Below are 15,590 nucleotides of genomic sequence, written 5' to 3'. Positions count from 1 at the left end.
TCTGAGTGGAATGCAGTCACTGGGTTTTGAAAAGAGGAGTGATATCATGAATGTTTTAAAATTACCATTCTGGGGGTGCCTAGGTAGCTCAGCTGGTTAAGTATTTGCCTTCAGCTCAGATCATGATCCCAGGGTACTGGGATGGAGCCCTGCATCAGGCTCTCGCTCAGCGGGGAGCCAGCTTCTCCCTCTCCCTTTGCCATTCTCCCAGTTTGTGCTCTCTGGCTCTGTCAAATAAATAAATAAACAAAATTTTAAAAAATAAAATAAAAAAATAAAATGAGCATTCTGGCTTCTGTGTTAAAAAGAAAAAAGTTGTGTATGGTGGGGTAGAGGATGCAGGTTTGGGGGGACATTATGTGACGAAGAAAGGAGACTGGTGAGAAAGTTTTTATAGTAACCCCAGTGAGAGTATGGTGATTCAGATCATGGTGGGAAAGATAAAAGGATGTGAAAAATAGATCATGAATTTTTTTTATCATGAATATATTTTAAGGAAAGATTCAAGAGAATCTGCCAAACAATTAAACTAATTTGTAAGGTACATATGTGTGTATTCCCACTAAGGGATACCTAATGTAAATCATTAAGCCAGAAAAACACATGCATTATTAATTCTACTTTCAAATATTTATTATTCATAATCTATAACCTATACTAACTGCTACTGTCTTGCTTCTAGGCACTATAATGAGTATTTTCAACAACTTTTTAAAGGTTTCAAATGTATTTTATTTCTTCAATTATGCTATATTTTAATGAGCAGCAGAGTGCTTAAGTGACAAGTTGATTTTGAAACAATTTTGTATTACAGTAACTTTGATGGTTACTCATCATTCCATTCTTTTGGGGTGACTCTTCCCACTGGAGACAGGTTCCACTCTATTCCAATCTGTGTGGCCGTGAACACCCATGCAACAACACAGAAAGCAGTCCCACTGGCTAATACAGTGTTACCGTATCTATCATGGAAATCTTGAGAATGATTTTTGTGACTCTGTCTTGACCTAAGTTGTTGAATGCTTCGAATCTTGAACTGATTTAGTGCATTTCTGGTCAAGGGAAACATGATGAAGGTGTGACAGGACTGCCGCTGATTACAGCTGTTGGTCTATTTCCTTGCAAAGAGACCTGGAAAAACAAAAGATAAGCAATGACATCTGATCTACATTCAGTTTCTCCCTTTGAATGTTTCACTCACACCACTCTAAGAGTGTGACCCGTCATATAACTCTGATACCATAATGAACGGATTTGAGTCTCAGCTCTGCTACTGATTAGCTGTGTGAAATCGGGCCGTTACTTAACCTCTCTTTGCCTTAGACTCTTCAATGGCAAACTGAGACAATAATCCCCAGCTCCAAAGAATGCTTGTGTAACAGTACACGAGCAGGTCTTACGGGTTCATTTGCTTCAAGTTACCACACTTGTAACTTGCAGATCTAAGATCCATGATCTGTAACAGAACTATTTGCTTTCTTTGAGATTTGCAGACCACTGGCCTTGAGGAGTGAAGGACTAGAACTTTCCTAGGTCACAGAAGCCAGCAAGTCTGTTTGAAACCATCTCAGCTTTCTGATTAGTCTGGCAGTTCTTTAGCAAAAAAATTTTATTTTCTTTTTTAGTCACACAGATGACTTTACGGACCTCCCTTTGTGCATCTGTAGACCGTGCCTTTCCTTTCAGAGAAAACAGAGCACTCCAGCACATCCCGAAACGAGAACCACACCCTCGCACAACAGCCTCTCATGAGATAACTTTTGTAGTTGGCATCATTGAGTTTGCATGAATCAAGAAACACTGAAGGCCTCTGCATTCCCTCTACTGACTAACCACCCTAAGCTTCTTTAAAAACCCTTGGGCCAGGCAGAAACCTCGGAGTTGGCTTCTGAACAAGAGTCCACCTACTCCTCAGGTTCCAAGCTTTCTGAATAAAGTTCAAATTTTTTTCCAATGAAAACCTGTCTCTTAAGTGATGAACTTTCAGGTGAAGGGCAGCTGTATTTGAGTTCAGTAACAAGAGGATTCCATGTGATAACCCCTAACAATGATAAGAGTAAGCACACAGTAAGTGTTATCTTTTCTGTTCTTCTAAATGGCTTGCCAGCCAATGGCTTGCTCCCTAGACTCTAATCAGCATGACTGACAGAATGAAAATTCGCAACATGTCCCACAAGTCCAATGACCTGTGACTACTATAAACTCAGGTTTCCATATGAATTATTAGGCATTCACAGAGTATGTCACACTTTCTCCTGCTGCTCCTTTTCCCCCTCTCTTTTAACCCCTTTGCTCACCTCTCCCCTTCTCCTTCCTTACCTATAATTCCTGCCTTGTACCTTTCTACAGGTAAAATTCTATTTGTCTTTTAAATCCCAGTCCAAAGGTTACCACTTCTGTGAAATCTCCAAATCTCCCTAGGTTGAATAAAGCCCCTCTTCTCTGGGCTACTGTTCTTCTTATAACCCTTGTTTCATAACATTTAACATGATGTATTGGCTTTATCATTTTAAAAAACAGACTTTATTTTTTTCTTAGAACAGTTTTAGGTTCACTGCAAAAGTGAGTGGAAAATAGAGAACCCATATGCATGCTGACCCCACACACGCATAGCTTGACCCTCCTGTAACAGGCTAATAAATTTGTTACATTTCTTAAAATTAACGAACCTACGTAAGAGTCCTTTATCAGATAGGTCTTTTGCAAATCTTTTCTCCCAGCCTGTGGCTTGTCTTATCATTTTCTTGAGAGATTATATTCTACTCCAATAGACTCTAAGGTCTCTAAGAGCAAGGGATGTAACCTTGCATACACAATAGTTGACACAAAAGCATAGAACTGTTTTTTTTTTTTTAAGATTTCATTTATTTATTTGACAGACAGAGATCACAAGTAGGCAGAGAGGCAGGCAGAGAGAGAGGAGGAAGCAGGCTCCCTGCTGAGCAGAGAGCCCAATGTGGGGCTCTATCCCAGGACCCTGGGATCATGACCTGAGCTGAAGGCAGAGGCTTTAACCCAATGAGCCACCCAGGCGCCCCGAGTTGTTTTTTGTTTTTGTTTTTGTTTTAAAGCAATCCGACATGTAAGTGAATACTGGTAACTTTAAAAAGTTAAATGAACACTGACGACAAGTCAAAAAATCATGAAATCAAATGTATATGTCATAACAGCCCTAATAATTTTATATTTTAAACATACGGTTATACTGAACAAGAGATCTGGAAGCAGAAACACGGAGTTCTGTCAATTTCTCTTTGTGCAAGCTGTCAAACAATGCTCAGTTTCTAACAATGACATATGTTAACTGTGGTCCAAATGCAGGCAACATGGATACAAAAATGCCTGAGGTCAGTACTTGTAAACTTATAACTGTTCACTGAAATTTGCCAACTCAAATGACTTTATTCCCAACTTAGAAAACAAGACCCTAAGGTTCTCTTTTATTTCCGACCAGATGGTAGAGTAGTACTCTTCATGATTGTGATGAAGGGGACAAAAAACAGAACCAAATGCCTTTCTTCTGAGGTTCCAAATAGTTTTTGTTTTTTGTTTTTTGCTTTTTTTTTCCTGTTAGTCAAGAATCTCTCCACCAAAATGCACTAAGGTTTTAATTTGAACTGAATTCAGAAAGTAGGCTGAATGTGAAAGGGTCAAGGTATGACAGGTGCAATTTTAATTCAATTCTGAAACACTTGTGGCACATAGGATGGCATAAAACCAGAGAATAATTGTGATAACAGGAATTTCTTGTGGGTCACTGATGCATGCCTGCTACTTTACATCAAACTGATTTCATTATTCCTATCCTCAAGATGTTAAGTTGAAACTCAGATACTTTGTCTCTACAGACACTGATCACATTGCTTTGTAGGTTGGTTCATCCTTTGGTTATCCTCATATCTGTGAAGCTTTTTTCTTCCACATACCATGAATTTTCTTGTACCAGTAAGTATCCTTTATTAAGAATTTTCTTTTAGGAACTCCTATAGTTTGTAGCTTGCATTTCATCCCATAATAAAGAAAATGCAGTCTTTCACAATTTTTGTGTTTCCTTGTTAGCATCAGATACATCTGTCCCAGCTGCTTTCATATCTACATTATATCTATTCTGTTTATAAAACACAAGGAAGAGCTGGGAATCCATGAGTTAGAGAAACTTTCCATACTGTTCAATTCCATATAACTTACTTTTATGATACATTTAATATTATTGATAAACCTAAGCCTATTACTTGAAGAACTAAAGCAATAGGCTTTAATATCCATATGAAAGCATAAAAATTCAATAATACAATGCAGATAGAGAATTTCTCAAAGTAGATGCTTTCTGATGAAAACAGACCACAAAGAGATGGAAGAAGACAGATTTCTCTAGGTAATAAGAACAAAGTAGAGGTTCTCTCATGCCTGAGGCAATAAAATAAAAGAAATATGTTCTGAATAAATACAAATAGTTAAAGAGAGTGAAGTATCTTGTGAGGATGAAAAGGAAAAATTGATTGTGTCATCTACTTTATACAGCAGTGTTGAAACTCAGTTTAGGAAAATAACTAATACTAGGCTTCAATCTAAGTGCAATAAGGAGGTATATATATTTGAAACTTAACAGCTAACAAAAATAATTTCAAATCACTAAAGACCATAAAAAGAAATAACAGTAATATATTAATTAGTGAAGAAACTAATATCAAATGAATATATGCCTATTTGCCAAACACTGTGCCAGAATTTTGCACATTTGCAAAAACAATGTGTGCAATGGTGATTATTTATCTCCATTCTGTACATAAGAATAAATGGCAGGCAAGATGTGAATTCCAGTCCCATCATTTACAAATCTAGTATATTTTTCAACTATCATTTTTCTATCATTTTTCAAAGTATATTCAATTCTGAGTATTGGAAATAAAAAAATCCAAAAAACCAATATGGTTACCAGAGCTGGTTTACTAAAATATTTACTGAGTGACTATTGGTGTGTGAGGGTCTGGGCTGGGTGCCAGCGGTACCATGCCTTCTCTCAAGAAGCTTATGGTAGAGTGAGGGAATGAACAAAGCCACTGTTACAAAGGAGGATACAGGTTAGAGATGAACACAGGGTGCGCTTGGTCCACAGGAGGAGTTACATTTTCAACCTGGAGTTCTAGAAATGGCTATAGAGGAAATGACATCTAGGCTAGATTTTGAAGGATGATTAAGATATAAAAAACAAACCTGGGAGTGTAGACTGTAGAGGAAGTAGCAAAAGTGAAAGGCACAGAGAGCTGAAAGAGTACGCAGGCAGGGCAACTGGTGAGCTCAGTAACACTAAGTAGTAAGTGAAGAAGTGAAGGCCCACAGATGAGCCTGGAGGGATGAGGAAAGAACAGCAGCACAGCGAGGACTTTGCATGCCTAACTTTGGAATTTAGGCTCAATTCTATAAATCAAAATTTCTCACTAATGAGAAAAGAGGACTCAAACTCACAGCCTTTTTCTTGAGCTGATAATGAGAATTCTCAGTTCTGTGTTTTTACTTTCACAATTTATTTTTTTACCTTTTTTCAATTAGCATATAATGTATTATTTGTTTCAGGGGTATAGGTCTGTGAATCATCAGTCTTACACAATTCACAGCACTCGCCATAGCACAAATCCTCCCCAATGTCCATCACCCTGCCACACTATCCCTCCCTATCCCCTCCAGTTTATTTTCACAATTTAAAGATATATAAGGTAACAGGGCACCTGGGTGGCTCAGTCGTTAAGCACCTGCCTTCGGCCCAGGTCATGATCCCAGAGTCCTGGGATTGAGCCCCACAAAGGGCTCCCTGCTCAGCAGGGAGTCTGCTTCTCCCTCTCCCTTCATCCCTGCTCATGCTGTCTCTCTCTCCCTCTCTCAAATAAATAAATAAAATCTATTAAAAAAAAGAAAAAAGAAATATAAGATAACAATAACCTGGATGATGTAGCTTATCAATTACTGGTGCCTGCATTTGTCTTTGTTCTATTTTTTTTTTTTTTTTTGCTTGTACTGGTGTACAACATTTATCTATCCTGGACTAATGGGAAAAGAATGGAGGCAGCTTTCATATATAAGTAATGTGTTCATGCCAGGGACAAAACGAAGAATTTGACAAACTGAGTCACGCTCCAGCTCACTATATGGAACACACATCTGAAAGTAAAAGAACTATGGCCACAGCAAACACTGTTACAGATTCTGGACAATATTAATGTTCATATTGAATTAATATTATACTTTTGAATTTTCTTTGTTGTATAGCTTGGTTTATTTTTAATTTGAAAATGTTTTGGTTTCATAGTTGTATCTTAAATTTGGTTTTATGTTTACACATGTATAAGTGATTTTAAAATAAAGTAATTCAAGATGGACAAATGATATGAAGGAATTTGTTTCCCCTTTAAAAAGATTCCATATGTAATCCAAGTTTAAGAAACATTCTTATAGAGGAGAGACCACTGATGGAATGGGGAAAAATCTGGGGGGAAAGTGCTTTACTTTACTAAGATAATCCTTAGATGGAAAATGGGTAGGAAGATGGCAAAAGTTGCAGAAAAGGTAGGAGGTTATTTCAATATTAAGTGTTTATTTCAATGGTTCAGGAAAATGATGATGAGGATATGAAGTTTTGATCAAACAGATGGAAAGGAACTAGAATTGAGAAATATTAGGAAAAGAAAATCAGTCTGATGTGGAAAATAAGTTACTCTAAGTAAACTGAGTAAGTCCATTCATGTAGCCTCTGGTTTACCATTTTGGACTAAAATTCCATCTATTTCTGTTAAAAATCAATAGACACTGACCCTGTAGCTTGTAGCCAATCCCAGGGAATTAGAGTGTGGATAATCTAGGTACAGAATGAAGCAAGGCCAAAGCAGACATAATTGGGGTGCTCTGGAATAGAAAGGTCTAGGTACTTGAATAGAAGAAGGAAGGGATCCTAAAATGATTTACTGAATGGTCATAAGGAAAAAAAGAATCAATTTCATCCAGTCTAAGTATAGCATAACTCACATTAATAAATATCCTGCTTAGCCTTGGTATAAGATTTTCTATTTAACTTTAGGGAGAAAATTATAAACTGTGTCCTACTTCTCAAGTGTGCCTAATATTACTAGTAAGTATCACACAGAAAGATGATGCTCAAGGAGGGATTAAGCAAATACCATGGTTTCCCATGGTTTCCCAACCTGGACTCTATTGATATTTTGGTCCAAGTAATTCTTTCTTGTGGGGGGATACTCTCTTCATTACGGTGTGTTTAGCAGCATCCTTGCCCCTGTGTGCCACACACGTAAGAAGTACCTTCCTCCCCTCAGTTTTGACACCAAAAATATATCTCCAGACATTCTCAAATGTCGCTTTGTGAGTAAAATCATCCCTGGTTAAGAACCACTGTTGTATACAAAGCAAAGTGTCTCTTGTTACTTCTCCCATAATCCTCTAAATGACATCGTTCTATTTAATACAAAAGCTTAAATTCTAAGAAAATATATTCTCCCATTCCCTGCCATGGACTGCATAAACACTGTCTTATCAACATTTTTTCATAAACTAATCTCAATTTTAAAAAAATGTTGTGCAATACACAACTTAGATGAATCAATCTATCTGGGCATCCCCTTGTTCTTCTATTAAAAAAAAAAAGTGGGACTAATATGGCTTTTCCAAACTGGCCTGATGCTAAGAGTCATTTGGAATCTTTGTTATAAAATGTAGATTTTTAGACTCCATGTCAAACACTGTAACAGAGCATCCAGGGGAGTAGCCTGAAAATCTGTACCTTTTTAAAGAGTTCTCAGAAGAGTCTTGTCATCAGACAAGGTTATGGAACAGTGAATCAGATAATCTCTAAGGTCCTATCCAGTCCTAACATTCTAGACCTTTCCAAAGAGAAAAACATTTTAGGAAGGCCATTTATTCTTTAAGGCCACTGAAAGAGTACAGCAGTAATTGAATTCACCACGATGGTAATTTAGAAAGCAGTACCTGAGTGACCTGAGCTACAGGAACCCCCTGGGAATAAGCCAGTCAGCAGAAACGTTTGGCAGCATTTAGACGCATTAAAAGTATTACTAATACTGGTGTTTTGCTGTATAAAGAATGATATACTTTTGAAGCTGAGGCTCCTTAACTACATTGCTCAATTGTAACACCTTTATTTCCACCTGCTTTTATTTCTGCTCTTCTTTTTACAGCTTCAGAATACTGACACACAGTAAGAAACAATAAAAAAAGGCAATCTTCTTGAAATGAAAATGAACATAACCTGCAATGTCTTCTGCTCATTTATGTATTTCTCAGAAGACTATGCTACTCAAGGAAGGATTCAGTGTACACAGTGCAAAGTGTCTCCCATCATGATTACTCAAGCCTTCAGCCTTTTTGTAACAGGAAATATGGGAACCCTGCAAACAGCAATGTTGGTGGTGGAAATGCTGAACAATGGTTCTATTTCGTATGTAATGGCATCATCTCCTGAGTCACTGAATTCATGAATGGTATAGGCTCTGGTTTATGCCACTTTGTTAAGTCTAAAAAGTTACATAAATGGATGTTACCTGAACAAATTAAGAGGCAGATCACTGTAGTAACTGTTAGGTGAGGAGGGAGAAGTAACAGAGTGGACAACTTGGAGTTGATATCCTCGAATGACAAATGTTGCCTGAAAAGTGAAGGGATATAACGTATGTACTCCCTTCACATTCTTCCCACAAAGTCTAAAGAAACTGCACAGAGAATCATAGGGACAAGGAGGGAAAATTGAAAGGGAAGAAATCAGAGAGGGAGACAAACCATGAGAGACTCTAGACTCCAGGAAACAAACTGAGGGTTGCGGAATGGGAGGTGGATGGGGTGATGGGGTACTTGGGTGACAGGCATTAAAGATGGCACATGATATGATGAGCACTAAGTGTTACACACAACTAATGAATCACTGAACATTACATCAAAAACTAATGACTCACTGTATGTTAGCTAAATGAATTTAAATTAAAAAATAAAATGGGGGGGGGGAGTCTAAATAAACAGACCATTTCTATCCTATATAGAATGCTAAAAGTATTCATAAAGTCTATCCTGAGAATAGTCACAGTGTTCATTCAGACAGTTCCTTTTATGGATCTGATCACATTAATGTGATTGACTCATTAACTACCCATTATATTTTCTTTAGTCTTTCGTCTTTAGTGCTTTCAACTATACTCATTTCCCCCCTTTCTGACAGCTATGTTTAAGAGGAAAAACAGTAACAGAAAGGTTGAGGGCTTTTCTCAATGCCACATTGCAAGTCAGTGGCATGACTATGCAAAATAATTCTTATTTTATTTTCCATTAAACTTTCATAAGGCCGTCAAATTTCCTCAAGGTGGGTGTCCATGTTAATTTTACATTTCGATCCATTTCCAACATTGGAGACAGGTGTCCTTGTTATTTTAGGCAATGTATTAAGTGCTAAAGGACCATCATGTCACTCTCAAAAGATTTTATATTAACTACATTCCATTGTTCATGGATTGCTGTATAATCAGGTCCTGCTAGAAGAGACTATTTCAGTGGACCAGCAAGTCAAAATATCTAGATAAATAACAGCATTTATCCTACCTAATCTTGGAAAAGAAGATGATCAGGTTATAATAAATTCTAGAAATTTTGAAAATTTTATTGAGAAAATGATACGGAGTCACTGAAAGACATCATGTGTGTGAATTACATGATCAGATATCTGGCTTAGACATTACTCTGGTACAAGTATAGGGAAAAGTTTGCAGACGATTGCTGCAAATGCTCCAATGAATAATGATAAGACTTGAACTTGGACAGTTCATCCAATTAAAGTCTCAAAATATGCCAGTCTCTTATTTCTGCAGTCATCATATTTCTGCATCCAGTCCTCAGCTTTACAGAGACAGAACAAAATTCTTTGGTACAGGCACCTGAGGATGACAGCCTCTGAATATCTACCTCATGCCACCGGAGATCTCAGAACTTGAGTATAAACTAGAATGTGGGAATTAATTTTTTAACTTCAAAAGAAAAATATTCCATTCCAGTGAATGGAATACATCCTTTATCTCTTAGCTTTACTAGTCTGATGCTGATTTCAATCATAAAGTGATCTTACTATCAATATTCACCAAAAGATGTGCCTATTTTCCTAGTTCTATTTGATGTTAGTTGGTGTTACTTTTAAAAAGGGCTTCAACAAGATGGGATCAGGAGGGTGACAAACCATAAGAGACTCTTAATCTCACAAAACAAACTGAGGGTTGCTGGGGGGAGGAGGGTCCGGAGAGGGTGGTAGGGTTATGGACATTGGGGATGGTATGTGCTATGGTGAGTGCTGTGAAGTGTGTAAACCTGACGATTCACAGACCTGTACTCCTGGGGCTAATAATACATTATATGTTTATAAAAAAAATTTAAAAAAATATTTCAAAAGAAGGGCTTCAAAGTCATCTAAGTTTGGGCAATATGCAGATAACAAAGTCAAATTCTTCTTTATTAAAGCATTTTCCATACCTTTATTGTGCTAATGTATATGGCTGTTCTCTCACAGGGATGGTGAATGGTGCTTTCCAAACGTAGCTGAACATACCATGCTTTTTTTCTCCTGGACCATATTATTAGTGTTTTCCAAAAAACACTTCAGGGAACACCGAAGAATGGCTCTGTGTTCTCAATGCTGTTACACCATTGTACTCATTTCCAATAGTTTAATAGTTCCAGGAGGCATTTCACAAACAAAACCACTTCCTTGTGGGGACTTTTAACATAAATGACCGAAGAAGCACAGAGTGCATGGTAAGCCCAGGGTATCTTAACAACACTCATAGTAGCAATTAACTCCAGCTTTCATTATGTGATTCAACTTCTGCAGTTTTAATATTTGAGTAGATGTTTTCCTCCTCTCCACATCTACCTTTATTCATTAAATGCTCTATGAATACAAAGATTGCATGATGCTGCACTGGCCATTAGAGTTGCATCAATATTCTCTCATTGCATAATCTGAATTTTTCATTTAAATTTTGAGATGAAAATGTACAAGCCATCTCTGCAGTTAATCTGATTATGTCACTGATATGTAATAGTAAAAATTAAAAATTTTAATTTCTAGATGTCAAAGACATTTTAAATCTGAAAGATACATTTAACTGAATGTTTCCATTTTTCATGAAAATGGTTTTTAATTTCTAACCTGATATTAGGTCATTAAGGGTCTACTCCAGAAGTTAATTTAGATCAAATCCCAAATTCAGACTGAAATATTTAGCACTGCAAAATAATCCTTTTTTCCTGGTTTCTAAAATCTCCAGATTTTTAATTTATGACTTGAACTATCTCTGCCCTCCTAAATTCTGCTCAAAATATATCTGTAAATAAAACCTTATGAGTAAGGCTTTTGTTCTTGCCATCAACTGGGCAACTTATGGAGCATTTGTGGAGAAATTCCATTTGATGAGAAGAGCACTTCACAGCCCTAAAGTAGTAACTATGATCACTTTCCACGTTGTTTTTCCAGGCCAGTTCTCTCTTTCAGTATACTTTTTTTTTCTTTTCACTTTCATAAAATTTTGAAAACTTTTTTAAAACTTTTAACAAGATGTTGGCATTTTACCTTTTCTTGTTCTTTCATTTAGGATCCATTACTTGGAACTGAGAGAGACTTTGGCCAGAGGGCTGACTCTGGTAAACTGATATTTTTTTTCCTTGTAAATGCCTCAGAAAAAAACAGTGAGACAGGATGCACTTTGCCAAACCTTGGGGCAGGGATCCTGCTTTAGTGAACTGATACTTCATTTTAGTTTTTTTTTTTTTCAAAGTTCCTAACGGAAGGACACTAAAGAGGCTACCCATGTAAACACATGCAATAGAAATTCAGAACACAGATTTTTGTTTTGAAATCCTAAAACTTTCAATTAGAATTCTAGTTTCAGAGAGGTTACTTTCAGTTTCTCTTTTGTTAATCTAACGGAGTCTAAAATGTCACAGATAAAAATGGCATTCTAAACTAAATCAGCATAATTAACCATTTGAGTATTTGTTAATTGGAAAAGTAAGATTTCTATGCAACTAGGCCATAATTTTGATTACATATCTAATTTATACAGCTTACACCCACTACTGATGATGGAACTGTGGGTTTCTTTTTATAATGTATTTTATCACATTTATCAAATCCAAATCATAAGATCTAAATGACACAGACATCACTTTAAATTGTTTTTTAATATCTGCAGTAATTGGTGATTGGACATTCATGAGCTGATATTACAAACATGTTGAGGAAGAACATGGATAGAAATAGGAGGGTGGAGAAGGGATAGTAAATATTTAACTCTAGCTACTCCTTTCCTAGATTCATATTCTGTTTGAACGAGAGGTGGAGAACCAAACTCATGTATGTATTTTTCTAATGCAAGCTAGTTTTGAAAAAGGCACAAAGATCTAAGTATAGAAATAGGTGAGGAACCTAAATCCTTTGCCCTTCTTAGAATCAGGACACTGGCTGAGAATGGGTGATAGATGGCTTCCTAAGAGCAACAGGACACTGTTAAAAGGAGGAGGAGGAATGCATACTGAATGTGAAAGAAAAAAAAAGTCCACTATACTGGAAGAAAAATTTGATCCAAACTGAGGTCCCAGAGGTCCATCAAGGGTAAAGGTGAAAACATAGATTCATTCATTAAGTGATAGGGACCAGTGGATTATATTCTCTCTAGTTTCTTCTATCTTTATTTTGTTTCTGTTTTAAAAGCTTCATGGGGAGATGGAGAGAAGGGAATTGGGGGAAATTGGAGGCGGAGACGAACCATGAGAGACTGTGGACTCTGAGGAACTAACTGAGGGTTTTGGAGGGGAGGGGGTGGGAGGTTGGGTGAGCATGGTGGTGGGTATTGTGGAGGGCACGTATTGCATGCAGCAGTGGGTGTGGTGCATAAAATATGAATTCTGGAACACTGAAAAGAAATTTAAAAAATAAATAAAAATTAAAACAAAACAAAACAAACAAACAAACAAAAAAAAAGCTTCAAAAAAATGTACTGCACAGGCCCAGAGAAGTCAATGTTAGGAGGAATTACAACTATGTGAGAATGAGTACATATATACTCTTCTTCCTAATTATTTCTAAAACTGAAAGTTGCTCTTTTGAGTTTTTTGCATAATAAAAGATCCTCTAGAAACCCTAAATAATATTGAGGTTATTTTATTATTTAAATATGATTCAACTCAGTTTCTCTTATTTAACTATAGCCTGCTAAATACCGATGTTACATAAATGGATAAGTATGACCCATTTTTTCAAGAATGCTCAGTTATAAGAGACAGATAATCACAAGGTTTCAATGTGAAAAGTGTTATAACAGATATGATCAGGATACTATGCCATCAAAAATAAGAGGTACCTTCCCCATCCAAAGAGCTCAGAAGAGCCTTCTTAATTAATAGTAGATGAGCTAAATTCTTAAATAGCCTCAACCAGATGAAAAGAATGGGGGTGGAGAGATTTATTAAGGGTTTTTCTCCAACTATCAATGCTAAAATTTAGTTTTCAAATATTTCTCCTTTAAAGGTGGCCTTCCAGTCCAAACATATAAATCAAAAGAGTCTCTTCTAATGTCAAATTCAAAACAACAGAACATGTAACAGTGGCACATAAGCATCACACTGAAATAAATCCTCAGGCTGTTTGCCAATTCTATAATACATTTTCATCTTGATTGAACATATCATAATCATCATAAAAATATGCTTTTAATGTTACTACAAAATAATAAGAAATAAGCCTGAAAGACTTCTTTAAAAATAAATGTTGGCAATTTATAACCTTGAATAGATACAAAGCAATCAGAGTTAAAATAATCAGCATCTAATTGTGTTCAGAATTAATGATACCCAAGGTAGAGCCATTTCCTGCATTACCTTCTGAGTTCATGATGCTGGAGGATCATCTATAACTTTATACTTTACACTGAAGGGACATTGAGAATAGCTAAGAAAATTTTAGAGTTATTACTGGGAAATAAAGAGTAGCCATGCTTCCTAAGGGATTGAATTTAAGCTAGATTATGAAGGTATTTCCTTAAGTATGCTTACAAACAATGTCACATGTTATCTAAGAACCTACAAATGATAATTGTTCAAAGTCCAAAAATACTAATAAAACATATACTCAGCAGCTAGATAATTCTGGGAATCTCTACATACAACACTCATTTCTTTGACTGCAAAGAATAGTCCCATGTCGTGATCCCAGGGTCCTGGGATTGAGCCCCACATCGGGCTCTCTGGGCAGCGGGGAGCCTGCTTCCCCTTCTCTCTCTCTCTGCCTGCCTCTCTGCCTACTGAATATCAAATAAATACATACAAAGCCCTTAGAACAGTGCCTGGCACATGATAATGATAAACATTAACCATTATAATGTAATAATTATTAAATATTAATACTAAAATCTTATTCACTGGCAAATTTGCCACTGAAATTTTTACCACCTCCACCACTAACTAGATAGAATGGCAGAGAGGTAAATAGTTGCAAGAGTAAAGACTCTGAAATCAAACAAATGGGAATAATACAAAGATCCCATGTTTGGGGGATAGATTTAAAGACATAATATATTTAAAGATTTTATTTATTTATTTGACAGATCACAAGTAGGCAGAGAGGCAGGCAGAGGGGCGGGGGGCGGGGAGCAGGCTCCCTGCTGAGCAGAGACCCTGATGTGGGGCTCAATCCCAGGACCCTGAGATCATGACCTGAGTCGAAGGCAGAGGCCTAACCCAGTGAGCCACCCAGGCACCCCTAAAGACATAATATATTTAAAGTACATTTATGTGGACTAAAACATTGTGGTACTCAAATGAAAGGCACGTTGTCATCATTAATAGTCATTATTATCAACAAAATATACTACAAATAAATATATTTAGTGTATTTATTTTTACCATGGAAATTTTTTAAAAAATACATAAGTACAGAAATAGAATAAGAAAATGAACTCCCATGCAGAGAATTCTAGGTGTTTATAGTTTTCAACAAATGGCTACTCTTGTTTCATTTACTCACACACCCTCAACACACACACTGGATAGTTTTACAGGAAATCATAGATGGTATTTATAATTGTGTCAGGGTATAGCTTTAAAATATGAGCATTCTTTTATTTTTAACATAACCCAATATTATTATCACACCTAAAAATATTCTTTAAAATCATCACATGTTCAGTTTGTGTTCAAATTCCCTATTGTCTCATACATTTTTTGTTTCTTTGAATCAAGATCTGATGAAGGTCCATCCGTTAATTTTGTCTCAAGTTTAATTTAATATAGAAGTTCCTATCCATTCCTTCTTTTTCTTTCTTTGCCATCTATTTTCACGAAAAACTGGATATTTGTCCAAGAGTTTCCTAGTCTGAATTTTGCTTACTGCCTCCTCATAGTGTTGCCCAAAGTATTTCTGTCTCTTTATTTCCTGTTAATTGGTAGCTAAATTTATATCCAATTATTTGTTTTTTGGGCAAGAGTTGTTCATAAATGGTGTTTGTACTTCACCAGTAGGTATATAATGTCTGATTTTC

At 36.3% G+C, this 15,590-nt stretch overlaps 1 protein-coding gene across 1 annotated transcript; it reads right to left on the bottom strand.

The window, feature by feature from the left end:
* Window positions 1–826: 826 nt before the first annotated feature.
* LOC111149315 (cytochrome c oxidase subunit 7B2, mitochondrial-like) lies at window positions 827–1,069 on the bottom strand. Its single transcript, XM_022506312.1, has one exon. The coding sequence runs from the start codon at window positions 1,067–1,069 to the stop codon at window positions 827–829; it is 243 nt and encodes an 80-aa protein (XP_022362020.1).
* Window positions 1,070–15,590: the final 14,521 nt, after the last annotated feature.

This window comes from Enhydra lutris, unplaced genomic scaffold, assembly GCF_002288905.1.
Source record: "Enhydra lutris kenyoni isolate GAN:26980312 unplaced genomic scaffold, ASM228890v2 scaffoldscaffold21, whole genome shotgun sequence".
NCBI lineage: Eukaryota > Metazoa > Chordata > Mammalia > Carnivora > Mustelidae > Enhydra > Enhydra lutris.
The sequence above is the reverse complement of the archived record's forward strand: the minus strand, read 5'-3'. Positions and strand labels throughout refer to the sequence as shown.

Coding starts and splice junctions, on each gene's coding strand:
- LOC111149315 (XM_022506312.1), bottom strand. CDS start 1,069: ATGTTTCCCTTGACCAGAAATGCACTAAATCAGTTCAAGATTCGAAGC.